Source organism: Mesocricetus auratus, unplaced genomic scaffold (genome assembly GCF_017639785.1).
Source record: "Mesocricetus auratus isolate SY011 unplaced genomic scaffold, BCM_Maur_2.0 Super-Scaffold_100014, whole genome shotgun sequence".
NCBI lineage: Eukaryota > Metazoa > Chordata > Mammalia > Rodentia > Cricetidae > Mesocricetus > Mesocricetus auratus.
This window is the reverse complement of record NW_024429197.1, coordinates 3,756,375-3,780,388: the sequence shown is the minus strand read 5'-3', so window position 1 is coordinate 3,780,388 and position 24,014 is coordinate 3,756,375. Positions and strand designations below refer to the sequence as shown.

Here is a 24,014-nt window from a genome sequence, read left to right as displayed (position 1 = left end):
CAGCCTACAGGCCTAGCATATCTGACAGACTTTTCTGTGAAGCAGGATATTCTGAAGGGCTGTCCTACCTTGTTTTGGCAAAATTCGTCAGTCTTTTCTTTTGTGTCCTGCTTGTCCAATGTGGACAGCATACTGTCAGCAATTGAGGCAAGAACACTTTCTTGCCCAGTGGTTAATTTTCCCGCAAAGACAGCAAACTCCATGTGAAGTTTCTTCATTGCCCATCATTTTCTCTGAAGGAGCAGGCATGTCTCAAAAGGAACCTATGCTATTAAAACATCTTAAATACTGTATTCTGTAGATCTATGAAGTGTCTGAAGATGACCTGCCTATCTAAAATATATCTGTTTGGCCTTTAAAACATTCTTAATATAACTACAAGTTTAACTGTAATAGTTGAGTAACTGCTAACCTGCATTTCCTTATTATCCTAGATAGTTGATAATAATGTACAAGGGCTAAAAATTTGCATTATATTGTTAAATGAGTTGTATAGGTACAATACCTAGAGTGAGATTAGAAATGTATGTACAGTATATTCTAACAAAAATAATCTTAAATTTGTATCAATATACAAAAATCCTTATCAATGTAAAATATTTAAGACTGGTACTTGCTTTTTTGGTTTAAAAGCAGACTCAGAGGAGACAGGAACTTGATCTCCTTTTGGCTAAGAAGTTGGCAAGATAAGGTGTGGCTGTGGCTGGCTCCTTTGTCTCTCTGATCTTTCAACATTTACCCCTATATCTGACTCTGGGCTTTTATTATTAAGACCAACTTTTTTTTTGGAGGAGGGTATCTCTGTGTAATGGACCTATCTGTCCTGGAACTCACTCTGTAAATCAGATTGAACTCAAACTCACAGAGATATGCCTGCTTTTGTGTCCTGAGTTCTGGGATTAAAGGTATGCACCATGCCCAGCCCTTACACTCTTTCTAAAAAATAATTTTAAAAGGAAACAAGTGAATCTAATCAAAGTACAATGATATTCATGTCTAAAACTTTCATAAAAACCTAGTAATAACAATAAAATATATTAAAAATAAGGTTCTGGTGAGATGGCTCGTGGTTAAAAAAACTTGTGTGGCTGGAGACCTGAGTTTAATCTCCAGAACCCACATAAAGGTGGAAGGAGAGAACCAAGTCTACAATGTTATCCTCTGATCTCCTAGTGTGTGTCCTGGAGTACATGTCCCCTCGATAATGGTAAAAAAAATAAAATAAAATTTAGAAATATTTTGCTGGGTGGTAGTAGTGCAAGTCTTTAATCCCAGCGCATAAGAGGCAGAGGCAGGTGGATCTCTGTGAGTTCAAAGCCAGCCTGGTCTACAGAGTGAGTTCCAGGACATCCAGAGCTACACAGAGAAACCCTGTTTTGGAAAAATAAATAAATAAATAGTAAAATAAATCAATAAATGAACTAAAATATATTGAAATAACTTGAGGGCTAGGTTGTATCTTAGTGACTTTTTCCTAGTATGCATGAAGCCCTGCATTAGACCTCCAGCCCCTAAAGAAACAAACAAAAGCCACACACAACTCACAAAACATAACAATGCAAAACAGGGAAGCAAAGATACAACAACAGCCGGGCGGTAGTGGCGCACGCCTTTAGTCCCAGCACTCGGGAGGCAGAGGCAGGCGGATCTCTGTGAGTTCAAGGCCAGCCTGGTTTACAGAGAGAGTTCCTGGACAACCAACCTCCAAAGCAATACAGAGAAACCCTGTCTCGGAAAAAAAAAACGATACAACAACAGCAAGTTACAGACAGAGAGTGATAGACCTAAATCCAATTCTGTTAGTTATTGTATTAAATATAAAAGGCCGAAAACAGACCTTAAGGCAGAGATTGTCACACCTTGGCAAAACTGTCATAAGAAATCTGTGGAGTAGCTATTTAATCACATTCTAGAAAGTTTCCTATATAATATTGACCCAGCTTTTTAAGAGTCACTTATTTTTCTTTTGTGTGTATGAATGTTTGCCTTCATGGATGTATGTGCACCATGTGCACGCAGTGCCCACAGAAGCCAGAAGAGCGCACTGGATCTTCGGGAACTGGTGTATAGACAGCTGTGAGCAGCCATGTGGGTGCTGGAACTGAACCCTGGTCTTCTGCGAGAGCAGCCAATGCTCTTAAGTGCCGAGTCATCTCTCCAGCCCCACTGACCAAGTTTTTATGAATTTGTGTTCTGTGTGACTTTCTTGGTGACATTACTTACCATCTCAGGTGATTCCTAAATGGCCCTCAAAGCAAGGGAAGCCCTTAAGGAACGTGCCTACGACTTGTTCTGTTTTCTCTTCTCCTCACCTTCTACCTGGAGACCTTTATGAGGAACAAACCCTCACAACACATCTTTACGTACCTCAAAGGTTTATTTTTGAGCTGTTATTCATTATCACCAAGCAGTCTCTTTTGGAAGACGCTGGGGAGAAATTATAATATTGGACCTTCCCTTACCACGTCTCTTCTCTTTCCATTGATATCAATACTTGCATCACTCATCAAGGCTCTGATTTTTCTGTTGGTGGCCGGGAAGACCCTGGCTCATCTGCATACAGTCAGTGAAGATTCTGCAGTAAAAGTTGATGTGACCGGTAAGTTTGTGAGACATAGCCATAAGGAAATTCTGTGACCTTGTTGAATCCTCCCAGCCACCTTGGAGTTTGGCATGCTGGCTGTATATATAGAGAGAAATGGAGTCCTCAGAGGCAGCTGCACCCATTGCATGAGGCTGTATATATAGAGAGAAATGGAGTCCTCAGAGGCAGCTGCACCCATTGCATGAGGCTGTATATATAGAGAGAAATGGAGTCCTCAGAGGCAGCTGCACCCATTGCATGAGGCTGTATATATAGAGAGAAATGGAGTCCTCAGAGGCAGCTGCACCCATTGCATGAGGCTGTATATATAGAGAGAAATGGAGTCCTCAGAGACAGCTGCACCCATTGCATGAGGCTGTATATATAGAGAGAAATGGAGTCCTCAGAGACAGCTGCACCCATTGCATGAGGCTGTATATATAGAGAGAAATGGAGTCCTCAGAGGCAGCTGCACCCATTGCATGAGGCTGTATATATAGAGAGAAATGGAGTCCTCAGAGGCAGCTGCACCCATTGCATGAGGCTGTATATATAGAGAGAAATGGAGTCCTCAGAGACAGCTGCACCCATTGCATGAGGCTGTATATATAGAGAGAAATGGAGTCCTCAGAGGCAGCTGCACCCATTGCATGAGGCTGTATATATAGAGAGAAATGGAGTCCTCAGAGGCAGCTGCACCCATTGCATGAGGCTGTATATATAGAGAGAAATGGAGTCCTCAGAGACAGCTGCACCCATTGCATGAGGCTGTATATATAGAGAGAAATGGAGTCCTCAGAGACAGCTGCACCCATTGCATGAGGCTGTATATATAGAGAGAAATGGAGTCCTCAGAGGCAGCTGCACCCATTGCATGAGGCTGTATATATAGAGAGAAATGGAGTCCTCAGAGACAGCTGCACCCATTGCATGAGGCTGTATATATAGAGAGAAATGGAGTCCTCAGAGGCAGCTGCACCCATTGCATGAGGCTGTATATATAGAGAGAAATGGAGTCCTCAGAGGCAGCTGCACCCATTGCATGAGGCTGTATATATAGAGAGAAATGGAGTCCTCAGAGGCAGCTGCACCCATTGCATGAGGCTGTATATATAGAGAGAAATGGAGTCCTCAGAGGCAGCTGCACCCATTGCATGAGGCTGTATATATAGAGAGAAATGGAGTCCTCAGAGGCAGCTGCACCCATTGCATGAGGCTGTATATATAGAGAGAAATGGAGTCCTCAGAGGCAGCTGCACCCATTGCATGAGGCTGTATATATAGAGAGAAATGGAGTCCTCAGAGGCAGCTGCACCCATTGCATGAGGCTGTATATATAGAGAGAAATGGAGTCCTCAGAGGCAGCTGCACCCATTGCATGAGGCTGTATATATAGAGAGAAATGGAGTCCTCAGAGGCAGCTGCACCCATTGCATGAGGCTGTATATATAGAGAGAAATGGAGTCCTCAGAGGCAGCTGCACCCATTGCATGAGGCTGTATATATAGAGAGAAATGGAGTCCTCAGAGGCAGCTGCACCCATTGCATGAGGCTGTATATATAGAGAGAAATGGAGTCCTCAGAGGCAGCTGCACCCATTGCATGAGGCTGTATATATAGAGAGAAATGGAGTCCTCAGAGGCAGCTGCACCCATTGCATGAGGCTGTATATATAGAGAGAAATGGAGTCCTCAGAGGCAGCTGCACCCATTGCATGAGGCTGTATATATAGAGAGAAATGGAGTCCTCAGAGGCAGCTGCACCCATTGCATGAGGCTGTATATATAGAGAGAAATGGAGTCCTCAGAGACAGCTGCACCCATTGCATGAGGCTGTATATATAGAGAGAAATGGAGTCCTCAGAGGCAGCTGCACCCATTGCATGAGGCTGTATATATAGAGAGAAATGGAGTCCTCAGAGGCAGCTGCACCCATTGCATGAGGCTGTATATATAGAGAGAAATGGAGTCCTCAGAGGCAGCTGCACCCATTGCATGAGGCTGTATATATAGAGAGAAATGGAGTCCTCAGAGGCAGCTGCACCCATTGCATGAGGCTGTATATATAGAGAGAAATGGAGTCCTCAGAGGCAGCTGCACCCATTGCATGAGGCTGTATATATAGAGAGAAATGGAGTCCTCAGAGGCAGCTGCACCCATTGCATGAGGCTGTATATATAGAGAGAAATGGAGTCCTCAGAGGCAGCTGCACCCATTGCATGAGGCTGTATATATAGAGAGAAATGGAGTCCTCAGAGGCAGCTGCACCCATTGCATGAGGCTGTATATATAGAGAGAAATGGAGTCCTCAGAGGCAGCTGCACCCATTGCATGAGGCTGTATATATAGAGAGAAATGGAGTCCTCAGAGGCAGCTGCACCCATTGCATGAGGCTGTATATATAGAGAGAAATGGAGTCCTCAGAGGCAGCTGCACCCATTGCATGAGGCTGTATATATAGAGAGAAATGGAGTCCTCAGAGGCAGCTGCACCCATTGCATGAGGCTGTATATATAGAGAGAAATGGAGTCCTCAGAGGCAGCTGCACCCATTGCATGAGGCTGTATATATAGAGAGAAATGGAGTCCTCAGAGGCAGCTGCACCCATTGCATGAGGCTGTATATATAGAGAGAAATGGAGTCCTCAGAGGCAGCTGCACCCATTGCATGAGGCTGTATATATAGAGAGAAATGGAGTCCTCAGAGGCAGCTGCACCCATTGCATGAGGCTGTATATATAGAGAGAAATGGAGTCCTCAGAGGCAGCTGCACCCATTGCATGAGGCTGTATATATAGAGAGAAATGGAGTCCTCAGAGGCAGCTGCACCCATTGCATGAGGCTGTATATATAGAGAGAAATGGAGTCCTCAGAGACAGCTGCACCCATTGCATGAGGCTGTATATATAGAGAGAAATGGAGTCCTCAGAGGCAGCTGCACCCATTGCATGAGGCTGTATATATAGAGAGAAATGGAGTCCTCAGAGGCAGCTGCACCCATTGCATGAGGCTGTATATATAGAGAGAAATGGAGTCCTCAGAGGCAGCTGCACCCATTGCATGAGGCTGTATATATAGAGAGAAATGGAGTCCTCAGAGACAGCTGCACCCATTGCATGAGGCTGTATATATAGAGAGAAATGGAGTCCTCAGAGGCAGCTGCACCCATTGCATGAGGCTGTATATATAGAGAGAAATGGAGTCCTCAGAGGCAGCTGCACCCATTGCATGAGGCTGTATATATAGAGAGAAATGGAGTCCTCAGAGGCAGCTGCACCCATTGCATGAGGCTGTATATATAGAGAGAAATGGAGTCCTCAGAGGCAGCTGCACCCATTGCATGAGGCTGTATATATAGAGAGAAATGGAGTCCTCAGAGGCAGCTGCACCCATTGCATGAGGCTGTATATATAGAGAGAAATGGAGTCCTCAGAGGCAGCTGCACCCATTGCATGAGGCTGTATATATAGAGAGAAATGGAGTCCTCAGAGGCAGCTGCACCCATTGCATGAGGCTGTATATATAGAGAGAAATGGAGTCCTCAGAGGCAGCTGCACCCATTGCAGGAGGTTAGTCGTCATTGTCATCGGTCCCTAGGCTGGGATGTAGACTGACTTTAGAGTGCCTCTCTGAGGCACATGGTGTGCAGAAGGAATCTAGCACTGCAAAATGCTGGTCTTCACAGCGCAGGCGGCTAACATGGGACATCAGTATCAGCCTAGCTTCCCAAAGAACGGAGGGGTCTAAAGCCTAGGAGGGTGGGGCCCAGGACAAGGTCTCAGGGAAGTCAGTCTCTTCTACCCAGAGCCTTACCTTAGCCTTGTGCCTGGGACATTCCTGGTGACACACTCATGTCCCATGCTGTTCCTAATGACCCAATAATTTATCCTGACTTAGATGATCTAACCTTTGGGCCTGACTCCTCCACAGTTCCAATGTCCTCTCTTGGAGACCTAGACATCTGCCCTGAGCCAGTTAGGCATGGTTGGGGAAAGGGGCACCCAGGGTTTCAAGGCCCTGGGAAGTAACTGTCGTTGATGAACTCTTTGTCTATGGAGTGGAGGAGGTCAGGTCAGACATGGGGCAGTCTTGCTATGTTTTCTGAATAACACATAACAGTTCTTTACTCCTCTGGGATGAAACTAGGACTCCGTCCCTCTCCACGCCTCAAGATGGATGGGAAGTGCATCTCCCACCCTTGACTTTGAGGATGGCTATGAGACTTGCCTTGTTCATGAGATATCTGGGGACTTGGAGTGAGAAATGAGAAGTAAATTGAAATAAGTGTACCCACAGTTACACTGGGTCTTAGGTGCTTTGGAATGATGCCGTGCAACTAGAAGAGCATCTACATCTTTGTAGTGCTAGCGATTGGACCCAGGGCTTGGCACATGCTTGGCAAATGCTCTACACTCAAACCACTTTTCTTTTTAAACTATTTTTCTATACAGCCCATCTCGCCATGTTGTTATGAGACAGGAAGACCTTACCAGGCGCTGAGCAGGTATAGGTCAGACTTTTGGGGTTCCCAGCCTCCAGAGTCATGAGGGCAAATCAATGCCCACTCTTTTTAATGTTTTCTTTACATTTTTTGCTGTTCCATGTGTGCATGATGTATGGGTGGGTATATGTGTCACAGCACAAGTGTGGAGATCAGAGGAAGACTTGTGAAGCTGACTCATGCCTTCCTGGACTCTGGGAGCAAACTCAGGTCTCCAGGTGTGATTAGCAATCATCTTTATTGCTAAGCCGTCATGAGTATAATTCTATAAATTCCCCATCTGGAGTATTCTGTTGTAGCAACAAAAATAGGACTAAGATTCTATGTAATGGTTGTAAACAGTGACAAGGAACACACCCACACCTGCACCCACACACCTGCTGCAAGCTGTTGGTGTTTGAAATCAGAAAATCATGGTGTTGTTGGCTATAGTTCTGATACAGATGGACAGACTTTATTTCTATTTGAAGGATGGGACAGCTGAAGGAAAGAGACTTGGGCCCAAGGGTGATGCCTGATCAAAGGAACATATTTCAATTATTTGAGGGGAGGAAAGAGAGGTAGTGGAGATTTGAACTCACTCCCTGAAACCTCCAGAGAATTAGCCCTACTCCCAGCAGCAGCTGCTCACATGGCTGGGATTATGAAAGTAAATCTCTGCTCACAGCAAGTCATGTAGCATGAGGAGGGAGAGAATGGACACTAGAGGCTCTTAGGAAAACCATTGTGGTGTTCTGAAAGAAAATGGGTCCCAAAGGGTGTGGCTCAATTAGGAGGTGTGACTTTGTTGGAGTAGGTGTGGTCTTGTTGGAAGAAGTGTGTCATCATGGGGGTGGGCTTTGAGGTCTCCTATGCTCAAGCTACACCCAGTAACACAGTGCACTTCCTGTTGACTGCAGGTCAAGATGTAGGACTCTGAGTTCCTTCACTGGCATAACATCTGCCTGCACGCCACCACGTCATACCATGATAATAATGGACTAAGACTCTGAAAATGTAAGGTACCCAAATTAAATATTTTTTCTTTTATAAGAGTTGCCATGGTCATGTTGTCCCTTCACAGCAACAGAAACCCTAACTAAGACAACAGGATATGCAGCAGTTGGGATTGGGCTAGTGTCTGTCTGGGTATCCTTCTCACCTCAGAGGTTCCATGTGTCTGCTGTCTTAAGTAACCTCTTGTCCCTTGTTAATCAATTTCATCCAAGGGAAAGGCTTGGGATGAAGGTGTGTCCAGTGAGACCACCCAGACTGTGTCTTATTCGGCAGTATCACCAAAATAGCTGACAGATACAAATATGTGTCCAATGTCTACCTCTTCTTTTTCTTTGTACATGGAAATATGACTTTATGGCAGGTGGCAGTGTGTCCTCTTGAAGACCATTCAGTTTTCCATGGGACATAGACAAAGGTTGTCAGGAAAAAGATAACCACTAGGAACATTTCCTAGGAGGTCAGGGTGCTTTCTGGGTCCCTGAAGACAAAGTCTGTGTCTTGGTATCTTACACTTTGGTTCTTTTACCCAGCCCTGAAGGTGGACAATTCTGAGCTGCACCAGCATGCTGTGGGCTGCTTTCAAGCCCAGGCTTTGGCTCAGAGGATCTCCATGGTAACCTGGGAGGTCCTTAGAAGTCATCTAGCTTGCTTTCTAAAACACATGGAGATCCAGTCCAAGGGGGAGAAAATGGTCTCAGGCTCTACAGCCAGTTTGATGCAGAGCTGAGGGTAGAACTTGGGGAGGCCCTGAATGTCCCCAAATCTTAACTGAGAGTTAAGGGTGCCCACTGGCTGTGGTTGAGAGCACCAGTTATAACAGTAGGGGTGTGTATGGGGCTCAGTACACAAGGACTCTGTGGAGAGGGTACTAGGCAGCTTCCATCTGGTCTTAGGCCTGGCACATACTCAATCTCCTTCCAAGTCCTACTCTGGAGAGCTTGACCTTGGCTAGATAGGTCCAGGTCAACATGAGTGACTGACCTGTGCCACCCCCTCATTTCTAACACACACAACTCCTTTCTGTTAAGAACTTCATCCAAGGAAGTCAGTACCTTGAGGTAGCATGGGCTCCCCATTCATTTAGCAAGAGAGCACACACACTACATCTGCTGCTGCTCTTAGGGAAATGGGTGCTCCTGAGTTCTGTCCTAGGCAGAGTGAGAGCCACCAAAGGCTCTCAGCTCAGTGTCTGCTCAGAGTTCCTCCATTATCTGCCTCTGGGCTCATCCTCTGAGCCCACAGAGATGCTCCAGTAGCTGCCTCTGTCGATCTGTATCCATCTGTGTTGATACTTATTAATACCAAAAAGGCATACATAGTGTGCCAACAACTGCTTGGTACTGGGGGTGGGCCATATGCAATGGGGGTATGTACCCCACTCCTGGTACCAAAGGAGATATGATTGTGTGTCAAGTGAACAAAGGGAGGACTTATGCTAATCCTTGGTTGACAACTTGACTATATCCGGAATTAACTAAAACCCAGGTGGCTGGATACACCTCTGAGGGATTTTTCTTGATTTATTTGGAGTGGGAAGACCCACCCTAACTCTGGATCTTTTTGTTGGGAAGATCCACCTTTAAGATGGACCACACCTTCTGTATAAAGGACGTGGAAGCAGGAAGTGTTTTCTTTTTGCCTTTTTGCCTTCACTCTCACTGGCAAGCTGATTGGCACTAGAGCCTGAAGACCAGCTGAGACATCCAACCTTGTGGACTGAAAAACAACTGCATTCTTGAACTTTCCAATGGCAGAAATATATTGTTGGAATAGTTAGATCACAACTGCATTCTTGAACTTTCCAATGGCAGAAATATATTGTTGGAATAGTTAGATCACAACCTGTTGTAAGCCATTCTAATAAATCCTCGTGTGTGTGTGTGTGTGTGTGTGTGTGTGTGTGTATGTGTGTATGTGTGTGTGTGTTCTATCAATTCGGTTTCTCTAGCAAACCCACCAATACAGAGAATAAGAAAAACATTCCCACACCAACCCATTGTGCGCCCAAACATCCTGGTCCCCAGCCATAGGATGGCAGTCAATTGAGGATACAGAGCCTTCACAACTTTTTTTTTAAATTTCTTTTAATGTATAACAGTTATGCCTGAGTTACAGAGGCAGCGCTTACAAGCAGCAGGTAGTTAAAGCAAATACCAGTTTGTCTTTCTAATCTACTACTCCATATAGCTGAATAAATTATGGTGAGATTATATTTAGACACCCGCCCACACACACACATCCCACTCATACCCCTCATACACACACACACACACACACACACACACACACACACACTTCGCATGGAGGAAAATGGCTGCGTCAAACGCTGAAGCAACAATGTTGGCGGTTACTACAAAGAAGGAATGTTCTCCAGCAGTATGGGTATTTTCCCAGCAGGGGGAGCCCCCAGTCAATGTAGACAGGAGCAACATTCAATGCACAGGTGTCTAGAAGCATTTCAACAGGGCGGCTTGAGTCCCCCCCATCTGGTCTTGGCTTGGTGCGCCTGCAGGAGGTGAGGATGCGTGTGTACCCTAAAAAGTGTCGGAGAGGGAGAGAGGTGTCCAGGAGTCTGGGGGAACACCAGTCTCATAGAGGATCTATAAGACGTCTCTGTAGTTGGCAACTGTGGAGTCCCTCAGCAAGGTCCAGCTCCACCTCCTAGAATATTCTACCAGTTCCACACAAAACAATACTGGACTCGGGTGGAGCATGTCGATCCAGGCTCTGTCCTGGACCACAGCCATCATCTTGCTGCAAAACTGCCCTTCTCTCGTCTCCCCAGCCAGCCCCTCCGCCCCTCCCTCATTCTTTTCTCCTACTCTCTGTTTCCCACTGTCTGTTTCCTCTGGTCCTTCTTGGTCCTCCAAAAGAAGGGCAAAGGTAAACCGAGCACAAAACAAGAGAATAGAGGCTGGGTTCTTACCACCATCACTTTCATCTTCATAGCGAGAAATACCAAATTGAGGAGACAATGAGAAAAAAAAAGATGAAGGAACCCAAGAAAGGCTGGATCACATAATCCAAAACACAGAATGAGCAAATCCCTACAGATGATCCTTGGCACTAGCACAACACTGGGGGGGTTTCTTTCCTTTCCCTTCTTTAAGTATATAGATTTATATATAAAAAGCCAATGTTCTATAAACGAACAGCACGACACCACATTTCCAACTAACATACAATGAGTTCAGTGGGGCCTCCACAGAACCAGTAGCTACTTGAGGTGACATGGAGGGTGCCCCTCTTATCCTGCTACTGACTATATACAGGGATGAGGGGTGTTTCTGGTCTGGCCTGGCTAACTGGAAGTCAGGCCTCCTAGGCTGCACTCAATCCCAAAGGGACAGAGGCCTGGTGTCTCTCATCTAACCGACATCACCTCTCTGGTGAAGCTGCAAGCTGAGTTTTACAGACCCAGGTGGACAGATACACAAAAACATGAGATACTAGGGAAATCTGTTGGGGATCAAAGGCCCCTTGGAACGCAAGACCAGTTTTATACCAAGATGGCATCTTGGGGAACATTCAGAGACATTGAATGGAATGAGAAGTCATTTTGTTTTCTACCCAGCAAGTCTTGGTTGCATTTACCCTAGTGGGTAGATCATTGTGATTGGTCCAAGCATTGGAATGTTGTTCCCTGGGCTGGGGCTGGGCCCTGTGGATGTCACCTGCTTGAGGTCCCTGATTCTGAATCATACTTGGTGGAAGGAGATTCAGAGGCATCCAGAGCCAGGCCTCCAGGGAGCAAGGAATGTGGAGGAAGACTTTGGTCTTCTGACAGGGCGGGGCGCTTGCTGCTGTGAGGCCTACAAAAGGAGAAACTGGGTTTCCAAGGGGCAATGTGGCTTTCCTCTTGTCCAGACCTTGAAGACCTCAGAAGTCTCCCCTCTTGAAACCTGGACTGAGCTGATGAGCCCACTTTTCTGGTGTTCGATGCTACTGAAGAGTCCATTTGTCCCAGTTATTAATAGACATCTCTAAACCACAGATACAAGGCACCCTAGTCATGGCCCAGGGCAGGCTTCGGGTGCTGGGTCTAAAGATGAGAAACGCATGTGCATCGGGCACATGTTCATATAGACAAGGGTCTCGGAGTCTTGCCAGTCCAGCTCCCCAGGCAGAAGGAAATCAGTTGGGGCTACTGAGTAGCAGCCCCTCTTTCTAGGAATGTCCTGCTGACTGAGGGCAGGAGGCATGGATTGGGCCAGCAGGTGGCCTCATGTCCAGGTGGGAACACGGAATCAGGTCCAGTGTTCGTGGGTTTGGTGCTGTGACACACTAGCACCGGATGCAGTGTAGGTTATAGCGAGGGAGGGGGTAAAGACAGGTACAGTTTTGATAAATAGAGGGTGATGAAGAGCTCCAGGGAGGAGAACTGGGGGACTTGAGCAGTCCATTCCCCCAAAGACCCAACTCTAAAAGAGGGTGGAGTGCAAGGAAGCCCCTGGGTGCTTAAGGAAGGTGCCTTGTCCTCTTTGCTGGGACTCTGGGCATCTTCCTCTGCCCAGGGGTGGTGGCTTAAAAACAGTGCTCCAGAGACACTGTGCTTGGTGAGGAGACAGAAGTCTCCTGACTGAGAGCAGGCAACACTGGAAAATGCCACTCTGAAAAGGACAGGGACATGGCCTTCCACTGAGATGCCAAGGAGACTGAAGCATCTTCTGAGGGGTGGGGCAGGACCAGTAGTTTTGCCTGGTCCAAGAAGACTCTCTGCATCCGGTGACATCAAAAGCTTTTCATGCTGGGAGAAGGAGGCCCCTTTTCAGAGGACCAGCATGCATGAGGCAGGTTGCCAGCTGCCAGCGAGATGGTGCGCAGAACTCCAGTGGCGTGGACTTGAAAGTTGAATGTCCTCAGACCTTCTGAGCCTGCATTGTGCCTCCTGTTGCCTCGAGATCTTCCCCTCTCCTACCAGTTGAGGAGACTGACAGGTTCTGCGGGCTTCCCAGGCCCTGATGCAGTGGGCAAGCCTCAATCAGACTTCAGCCGAGGAGCCCTGCACCTCCTGACGCTGGGCCTGGGGCCTGGCATTCTGGGATAGCCCATGGCCAACGTTCTCTGCTTCCACGCCCCCTGCCCCCTGGTAGAACATCTTACTGGTCTCCTGATATCCAGCAGGGGTGTGTGGGGATGGTCACAAAGACCTCTGGATTCCTGGATAAAACTGAGATGTTGCCTGCTTTCTCCCCTGGGAACCCCCAGGGGCTCATCTCAGTGTTCAGTGAAAGAGGCTGCGGTTCTGGTGCCAAGCCAGAGGCCCACCCCTGTGAGCCCCACCTGTACCTGTGGCCAGGGCACCTGGGACTCAGGGGCCAAGGACTCCAGTGCCTTGTCTTTGGCACCTTTTCCCTCTGATGACCAGGTGCTTGGTTCAGGCTGACCCTCGGTCTCTGTGCCCAGACAGGACCAAGGCCATGACACTGTAAAATGGACGTGAGCTGGAAATCATTGTAAGATGGCTAGGAACCCCTCTGGAGATGGGGCAGGGGGGCACAGACCCAAAGGGCCACTCTGTGTCACTAACCATGGGTAAATGACACTGGTTGTCTCCAGAGGGCCGCCTGTGGGAAGGGAAGGAGTTCCTTCCCTGGCCTCCTTAGACCCCAGGGGGATAAGGGGACTGAGGGGGGAAGGCTCAGGGGTTGGGAAGGGCTAGGCTGGGCCATTGGCTGGGGCAAGTCGCCCCAGGGGCCCTAGTAGGCCTGGCCTGTTTCCACAGGAAGAAGTCCCAGCACAGCAGAGTGTTCTCCAAGCTTCATGCGGCGCTGTGTGGACAGGCTCACGTTTTTGGCCAGGTAATCAACAGCAGCTGGAAAGAGAGAGGAGCTTCTAGAAACTGAGGTTCTTTTCATGTATTCTTCCATTTAACCTTCATCTTCTGTCCATCTGTACATCCATTCACCATTCCATCCGTTCTCCCAACCATCTATCCTTCTGTCCTCCTACCCATCTTCTGTCCACCCATTCATCTATTTACCCATCCATCTTACCAATCTACCCATCTATGTATCTATTATCCATCCACCATTCCATCCCTCCTTCCAACCATCTATCCTTCTGTCCTCACGTCCATCCATCTATTTTCTGCCTGTGAGGTTACCCATCAATTTTAATATCCACCCATTTTCCATCCATCCATTATTCTGCCAACTCATCCATACACACATCCTTCCATCTGCCCATCTGCCAATCTATCCTTCTTTTCTTCCGTCCACACTATTCATCTATCCATTCTTCTATTCATTAATCCTCTTGTCCATCTGTCCATCTTTTGCTTATCCTCTGCTGGCCAGTTTTTATTGTCAACTTGACACAGCCTAGAATTACCTGTGAGGTGAACATCAGCTGAAGGATTGTCTAGATTAGGTTGGCTTATGGGCATGTCTGTGGGGAACTGTCTTGGATTGCTAACTGATTATTCATCAACCCAGTCCATTGTGGGTGACACCATTCCCTGGGCAGGGGGCCTTAAGCTGTGTATGAATGAAGAAAGCTAACTCTGCAGACATTTACTCAATGTTTGCTTTTCCCAGCTCTCTTGCTGGCTCTGCGAGCAAGTACAGACACACATCCCAGTGTTCAGTGGAGAATTAAGCTCCCTTCCCACAAGACCTCTGGCTATTCAGGCCACAGGGAGGCTAGTGAGCCATGCTGAGTGAGTCCACATGGCACTGAGGATGAAGGTTCTCAACCTGTGCTGGACCCTGAGTGCAGCTCACGCACAAGACTCAACAGGGCCCTTGTGAGCCAAAGTGGCTTTGCAAGTGAGCCAAGGGGGCCATCAGGAGGACGAGTGGAGGCTGAGATCCACAGACTATCAGCTCCAATGAAAACAGGCTGGCACTGGTGGGTATGAGGTGTGAGCATGAGTGGTGATGGGGGGGTGCTCTGAGACCAGCGGAAACCAGAGCATCTTCACAAGACAATGCTGAGCATAGTATGAATGCTCATACAGAACAATGCCCACTTGGGACACACACACACACACACACCTGTGAGCCTCTTGTGAGCGAATGCACAAATGGGAATACCTATGCACACACAGGTCCCGTGATCATAAGAGTGTACCTGAGGGAGACACAGGTGTCCGTCCGTCCTATGCAGCTACAACTGCTGGCCTGCCTGCATGTGAATCTGTCCTGACTGAAGCTCTAGAAGAAACCTGTCCTGACCAAGGCACTCAACGGGCATGTGACCAAGCCTCCCAGGGTGCAGGATGCTGCCCTTCTAGGCGGGGCCTTGTGACTGTAGCCAGTGCACCCCTGTAGGACCCCCATGACACAGAGGGCTCAGGGGAAGATAGGAAGCTGTGCACGAAGAGTCACGAGGAGGCTCCCTCTGTCACCTGCCTTTCAGGGCTCCCCATAGACAGTCTCTGTGCTTCCCCAAGCTCAGAGCCTTCTGCATAAAGCAGGGTGGGGGGAGGTAGAGCAAGGAGGTGATGGACACAGCCTGATGCTTAGGCCAGGGAGGCCACCGGGACAATCTCAATAGATGAGCTATGTCACATGGGGGCTCAAATGACCGGGATTTAAATTCCATGACTGCCAGCCTTGAGTGTGATCTGGGGCACACCGCCTCAGCCTCAATTTCCTTGTTTGTATCATGGGATATGGCATCTGGACGCAAGAACTGCAGGGAAAGTTAACAGACTCCACACACGTGGTCTCTGAGGCTAGAGCGTAGCACTTGTGAACTCAGCCCCAGAATAAATGTGACCTTCAGCAGTGGTATGGAGGAAGGGGTGGCCAAGGAAGAGGTCACATTCCTGGTCATGTGATTTTGAGCAAATTAGCTTTCCTTTTAGGTCTACTTGTCCATCTGCAAAAATGGGGTGGTGACAATGTAATCAGACGCATTGTCACAGAGGGCTCAGGACAAGGCCCCCCAGACTCTTAAAAGATGTGCAAAAGCCCTGGGATCTCTTTGGGTCTCATCTGTGCCTAGCTAGCCAGGCTCAAGGTGGGTGAATGGAGGAAAGTCCTGTGATGAACTCCTAGGCTTGAGGGTCTGTGATGTCACTCACTCTATCCCAGGCTCCCAGCTGGTAGAGCAGAGACAGCTGTGGGGAGTGTGGGGTTCCCAGCTCTAGCTTTGGAAAGACCCCGCAGCTCTGATCACACTGTCCTTTCTCCTTGGGTTCCAGGGTGCGTGGACCAGTGAGTCACCCTCTTGGAGGGGTGACAGGCACAGAAGGGACAGGAGCAGAAGCTGCAGAGAAGTAGCCCTATGCTGTTCTGCTCCCGTTCCTGTACTTGGGATGTGTTTTGGTCTCATCCCAGCTCTACAAGCCAGGTAGTGTGACTGTCCCTTTTCCCTGTTTGAAAGAAGGTAGAACCAAGGTCCTTGGGGACTGTAATTAAAATCAGCTGCTTCCTCCTATGCTTTCAAACCCCAGCAGCCTGGTGACAGCTCCTTAGCCTTGGGGCTCATCAGCAGCCCCTAGAAATGATCCTGGAGTATGAGCATCCCTGGCAATGCCCCCGGTGTGCACACGGCTCTCAAGACTGAGGCAGTTTGCCCCTCAGGCTCACATTGTCTCATTTCCCCTTCAGGCGATGTCATGGACTTACCAAAGGCACACGTCACCTCAGGTGACCTTTCTTTTATCACTGAAGGTGGTGGCCTACCTTTGCCTTAGTCTATGCCAGGCTGGGCTCTGACACTACCTCATTAGTTATTCCTGCAGTGGGCTATGGGGTCTGTCATGGAGCAATGACAACAGCAAAGGCGGGGTCCACACTTAGACTGTGTTCTAGGGGAACATAAGTTCTGCGCCTTGATTTCAGGATGGTTCCCACTTCATAATGTGGAAACTGAGGCACAGCACAGTTGCCTGCTGTAGTTACATTTCACATGTGGCCTGGAGGAGCTTAAATTGACACCCATGGAGCTGAGGAGACGGCTCAATGGACAAAACTGTGCAAACATGAAAACTGGATCCTGAGAGCCTGTGCAGAAAAGCCGGACACGCTGGGATTTGCGCTGGGGAGACAGGCAGCTGGATCCCTGGGGCTTGATGGACAGCCTGCCTGGTGGCCTGCTTGGTAAGTTCCAGGCCAGTGAGGGATGCTGTCTCCAATTTAAGGATGATACTCGAGCCTGACCTCTGACCTCCACATGCACACATGCACATGAATACATTCACACACTAATACATGCACACATATGAACACATGCACACACATGGACACATGCACACACAAATAAAGGGTAAATAAAGGATTGTTTCTCTGGCACCTCTACCTACTCTGTGCCTCTTCCTTGGTTAGCCTCCCCCAGCACACAGTAGGAGCTTTCTCAGTCCTTCCTTGAGGTAGGCAAGGAAGCACCCAGAAGCCAAACTTTCCTGCTGACCTTGGCAACTTCCAGAGCACCCAAAGGGCCAACTGTAGGGCCTGTTTGCCTCTTCCTAGGGTAGAGCCAAGGGGCTGGCGAGAAGACAGGGAGGTAACATTCCTCATTAGGGACTCTGTCAACAGCCCTCACTGTCCCTCTGTCCCTCCGTGCTTCCCTTCTCCTGCCTCACACCCCGCCTGGGCTCTGAACATCTCCAATTACATTAATCAGGAGTTGGCAGGAGATGGGCCAGCAATGCCAACCCGTAAACAAATCTCAGCCATCAATGCCTCGTCAGCTAGAGGCCCCAGAGGAGGACCCTTCTAGACACAAATTCTTATTAGAGTTGTCAGATCTATTAAAATTCTTTTCACACTCCTGCGTTCTATCAGCCCCATCATTAGTATGGCCCTGGCCTCTGGGAACACTGGGGCCATATTAATCTACCATGTGCCCTGTCCCTGGCCTCCTGCCCCCCCCCACTCCAGAGACAGTGAGAGATGGGCAGATGGATGGACATGGCCAGAGCTGGAAAAGAAGGTGTGAAGGTGTCCCTGGGAAGGCAGGAGGCCCTAGGAGATGGGGAAGGACTCTGCTGCATAGGAGTTGGGTCACGTACATGTTCCAAAGACACCTGAAAGTGGTGTTTGAGGGCCAGGATGCAGGCCTGGCTGCCTTGCCCATCAATACTTCAGGCAAGTAACTTCTCTAGATGTCAATACTGTAGCATGCAGTGCAAATAATCATGCCTACAGCTCTGTGTAGCAGTGTCGATAACATGTCAATTCCATAGTAGATTCTCAACTAACCATCATTTCTCCTCCCTTCATGCACACGCACTTAGCATAGCTGTGCCTTGGCTCTACATATGCTCAGTGGCACTCACATACATGAGTCTGCCCATGGGAGAGAATGTCACATACATGAGTCTGCACATGGAGAGCATCACACACATGAGTCTGCACATGGAGAGCATCACACACATGAGTCTGCACATGAGAGAATGTCACATACATGAGTCTGCACATGGAGAGCATCACACACATGAGTCTGCACATGAGAGAGAATGTCACACACATGAGTCTGCACATGGAGAGCATCACATACATGAGTCTGCCCATGGGAGAGAATGTCACATACATGAGTCTGCACATGAGAGAGTGTCACACACATGAGTCTGCACATGGAGAGCATCACACACATGAGTCTGCACATGAGAGAATGTCACATACATGAGTCTGCACATGGAGAGCATCACACACATGAGTCTGCCCATGGGAGAGAATGTCACACACATGAGTCTGCACATGAGAGAGTGTCACACACGAGTCTGCACATGGAGAGCATCACACACATGAGTCTGCACATGGAGAGCATCACACACATGAGTCTGCCCATGGGAGAGCATGTCACACACATGAGTCTGCACATGAGAGAGTGTCACACACGAGTCTGCACATGGAGAGCATCACACACATGAGTCTGCACATGGAGAGCATCACACACATGAGTCTGCACATGGGAGAGCATGTCACATACATGAGTCTGCACATGTGAGAGTGTGCACCAATCAATACCAAGTGTCCTGCACAAGATTGGTTCACCTGTGGTATGGGGTTAGAAAGCTGAGACACAATGCCCCTGCTGTGGGACCTTGGGAACACTACTCTCCCTCTCTGAGCCTGCCAAGTGGAGGACCAGGAACTGTGAAAGCTATGTGAATAAGCACACATTCACACAGTGCTGCAGGGGCTAAACTCAAGTGTGACACAAGAGGCAGCAGGTGACAGGTGGGTCAGGACCAAAATAGGGAAGTGTGTGTGAGATGTGTGTGACTTCCCAAGAATATCAGGGAACTTGGCCTGTGTGCTCAGGAATATTGGCAGGTAGTTAATGGGAATGTGACATGCCCTTGGGCTTCTCCAGAATGTCAACAGAAAAGTCTGTAGCATGACAGGAAACCTCTCGAGATGATGTGTCGAGATCCCTGGCCCCATCCCGCAGGTGGGAAAGTTGAGGCTGGGTGTGTGTCTTGTCCTGGGGCACATGGTGGCAGAGGTGCCTCAGTGAGTTAGGACTACGTGGGGCTGGAGAAGATGGTCCAAGAGGAGCCCTGAGTTCTCCCTGCAGCAACAGAGGGTCAGGGAAAGGAGGGGAGGGGCAAGGGAGGAGAGGGAGGCCAAGTGTTCTCCTTTCTGCTCTCCCGGGCCCCTTCTCTTTTGATCCCCCACCACCACCCCCATGCTGACTTTGGGGTTAATTTTATTTCCGAATTGGGCAGGCGCCCTGGAGCAGGGCAGGGGCTCCAGGCTCCGGGTGTGACTAACGCCTGCCCGGGGCTGGCCACGCTGCCGCTGCCGCTCTCAAATGTTTTATCAAGAGCATGTGTGTCGTGTGTTGGGCTGGGAACATGCGCTAGGTCAGGAGGTCAACCAGGGACCTACTGGGAAAGCTTTGTACACATGGGTGCCCCGGATCGCAGACGGTCATGTAGAGCTGTTTCCCGGGCTCACACTCATACTCATAGTCACACACGTAATTGCATACACAATCATGCCCAGACACAGCATATGAACACACCCAGGCACACACATCATAAGCATGCAGAGCACCGAAGCGTGCCTAATCGCAGATGCCTTTAAGCACATGCACACACCAAAGTACACATGTGGACACAACCACACTTATCTGCATACTCACTGTGCACGAAGGACACACATGCATGTCAATGCACACGCACACATATAGATAGGCCCGCCAGACCATGAGAACCTACCTATGAAAATTTAAATGTATGCATATTGCCACCGCAAACTGTCATATTATGTGTGCCTGTGTGTGCTCAAACATGCAAAGCCATATACACGTACCAGTGTGTACACAGAATGGTCACTTGTGTGTACTTGCATATAGTTATAGGTAAACAGGTAAACGTACGCACAAATGTTCATCGCATATTTATACACATGCAGGCAATCTATTTATCTGCGAAATCTGTGGCCATGCCGCGGCTGCGGAATCATTCAAGCCACATCACTTGTACATACTATGTGCACAGACACTTGGACTGCAGCCTACCTGTGATGCGTACACACATGCAAGCATGCACGTATGCACATGGGAGGTAGAGGCTCACACAGCTGGCCCTCATTTAACCGTGGAGGCCAAGGCCATACGGTTGGAGTGGGCTGGGGGCCTCAGGAAGCAGAGGTCAGTGTGGCAAGGCCAGGCGGCAGCTGGAAGAGAGGATGCCCCCGGGCTGGAGGCCTCACTCTCTCCACACGCCCTCCTGATTAGTTTGACACCAGCAGGTGAGGCTTTTGCTGGGAGGTGGCAGGAGGGCAGCCTTGTGACCTTTGGCTCCCCTAGCCTGTCTGGGCCTGCCCTGCTGCTGGCCCCATCAGGTGGTGACCAGAGGTTGTGGCCAAGCCCATCTTGCCCAGCTGTTGGCCTGAGGGTCTGCTGTCCCTGCATCAAGGCAAGATGCCAAGGAGACAATGGCTCGAGTGGGTAAGTGAAACCCTAGAGGCTGCGGAGGGAAAGTCATGCAGAAAGCAGAGCTCCGCACACAGCCATGCCCCACGCGGAGAGGGAAGAGGGGCGCAGATCCCCATTGTGCTGTTCCCACTTCCCGCTACTGGCCACATGCAGTTAGCTGTTCTGCACTTGACCAGTACCGAGTGCAATGGGAGCAGGCTCTCAGATGTTAGCTTTATGTTGAATTTAAAAGATGACCTTTAATTTCATTGTTTCACGGTTGAAAAACTTACAAGTCTCTTCAGAAGGACTTGGGTATGCAGCGCTGTGTCCCCAACAGCACCTTCATGAGCTTTAAGTGCTGATGAAGGACAACAAATTCAAGTCCCATCTGGGCTACAGAGTGAGTTCAGGTCAGTGTGGACATCTCAGTGGGAACTTGTCTCAAAGTGAGAAGTAAAACAGAGGACTTGGGGTGTAGCTCAGTGGGAGCCTTCTTCTCTAGCTTGGGCAAGGTGCTAGGCTCGATCCCCACTATCACCAAAGGATAGCAACAAAAGCACTGGGTTCAAAGACAGAGTCTGAACCAAAGAATGTAAACGTTTCCTAGGTAATCACGTGTGGACTGTGTGAAGCAGTGGCCGCTCTGAGCATATCGGGTTAAATAAAATATGTTACTAAAATGACCCTGTCCCGTTCTTACATTTTCAAGTTTGGCCTTTAAAAGATTCAGGAGTGTTTGTGGGCTGGAGAGATGGCTCAGAGGTTAAGAGCACTGACTGTTCTTCCAGAGGTCCTAAGTTCAATTCCCAGCAACCACAAGGTGGCTCACAACCATCTACAATTCAATCTGGTGTCCTCTTCTGGCATACAGGCAGAACACTGTATATGTAATAAATAAATAAATCTTTAAATTTTTTTCTCAAAAAAAGTTTTAAAAAAATTCAGGAGCATTTGTGGCTCCTAGAATGGAAGGGGGATCTCACTAAGAGGGGAGCTGGGCTGGACTGGCAGCTTAGAACATCTTAGGCCACCTCTGTTTCCTTTAAGGATCTGCTTTCCCACCTGTGAGAGGGGCATCTGGGCTGCCTGTGCAATGACTCAAAGGGTAGAAACACAACCTTGAGTTTGATTCCCAGAGCCCATGTAAAGGCAGAAAGAGAGAAACAATCCCCCAAATTTGTACTCTGGGCAATTCCATGCCTCCACTAAATACATCATGCACACACACACACACACACACACACACACACACACACACACACACACACTATTTAAAAAATTGTTTTGTTGTTGTTGTTTGTTTTTTAAGACAGGGTTTCTTTGTGTAACAGCCCTGGCTGTCCTGAAACTCACTTTGTAGACCAGATTGGTCTTAAGCTTAGAGAGAGCCACCTGCCTCTGCCCACCAAGTGCTGGGATTAAAGGAGTGCGCCACCACTTCCTGGCTTATTTTAAATTTTAAAAGAGTGTTGGAGAGATGGCTCAGTGGTTAAGAGCACTAGCTGCTCTTGCCAAGGTCCTGGGCTCAGCTCCCAGCACCCATAAATGGCTTACAAATATCTATAACTCCAGTTCCAGGGGATTGATGCCCTCTTATGGCCTCCATGGGTAACTGCATGCACATGATACACACACACACACACACACACACACACACACAGATGAAACCCTCACACATATAAAACAGTAAGATAGTTAAAGAGACACCCTCCACCCTAGCCACCACCTTGTCCAGGAATAAGCCAGCCCACTGGAGATGGGCAATGAGGGGACACTCACTTTGGCCGTACTGGCCATACTGGTAGCCAGCCACGGGGTCCACGCTGTAGCCGGTGGTGCTGTAGGTGGGTGGGCAGTAGGACTGGGATGTGGGCAAGCTGTCTCCTGGCTTGATGGAGTCGGCCCGCTGGCTGCAGCTGGCTGAGATTGAGGAAGCAGAGTCCAGGCCTCCATGCAGCGGGGAGATGGAGAAGTCGGCCTGGGGCTGCGGAGGCACCGCGCTCGGGTTGCTGAGAATGCTCATCACCTGCAGAAGAGACGGGCAGTGCCAGAGGCTGGACCCCATGGCGCCATCACAAAGGGCCTGCGCCTGGAGGCCCAGGGCAGACCTCAGCAGTGTCACAGCCTTGCGCAAGAAACAGGCGCTGGTCTCCAGAGTCTTCCCTGCCCAAATGTGGGCCCAAAGGGCTGTCCCCCATCAAGAGCTCCAGGAGCAAGGCAGGCCCTTTGTCACTTCTTTGTCCCCTATGGCATAGTTTGAGGGGTTACCCTCTGCGTTCTGCTGAATGAATGAATGATTGCATGCATGAGTAAATTCACTAACTGGATGTGGGGTATCCTGGGTCTATTGGCTGAATGGGTGAATGAATGATGGTTAGGTGAGTGCATAAATAAATGTGAACTAATGCCATGAAGGGAGATCCTGAACCTATCAGCCGGATGGATGAATGACTGAATGAATGTACACACGCATGAATGATTTAATAACTAGATAAAGGGTGCCCTGGACCTATCAGCTGAATGACTGAATAAATGAGTACATTAACTAGATAGTACATTAGTTAGGCACAATGAACTTACCAGCTTATCACTGAATGGATGAATGAACCAATAGATGCATGCATGAGTAAATGAACTAATTCACAAAGGGCACCCTGAACCTATCAACTGCGTAGGGGAAAAAATGAATGGATGCATAAATGAATGGGTGTATATACACATGAACTAACAAATGCTCTAACTACACAAAGTCTGTCTATCAGTCGAATGCATGAATGAGTGGGTGAGTGAATGGGCACTAAGTAGATGAAGGACACTCTGGGTCTATCAGCTAGATGTTTGACGTACTGACTGGATGAATGAATGAATGCACACATGCATGAGAGATAAATTTACCAGCTAGATGAAGGGCATCATGGGGCTATCAGCTGAAGGGATGAATGAATGAATGAATGAATGAATGAATAAACAAATGCACTCACTAGATAATGGACACCCTAGGCCTATCAGCTGAAGGGATGACTGAATGGATGAATTGTGTATGTATTAATGCGTGCATTCCTAAGTGTCCTAACTTGATGACAGTGTCTTGTCTCTCTGACCACTCAGGG

The 24,014-nt window shown here is 48.5% G+C and overlaps 1 protein-coding gene across 1 annotated transcript in view; it reads right to left on the bottom strand.

The window, feature by feature from the left end:
* Positions 1–10,189: 10,189 nt before the first annotated feature.
* Positions 10,190–24,014, bottom strand: part of Pax7 (paired box 7) — a 99,225-nt gene continuing 85,400 nt past the window's right edge. Inside the window, 2 exon segments of the mRNA XM_005081070.3 lie at positions 10,190–13,894; positions 22,684–22,930. Coding sequence (XP_005081127.1) covers positions 13,779–13,894; positions 22,684–22,930 — 363 coding nt within the window. The 3' untranslated portion in view covers positions 10,190–13,778.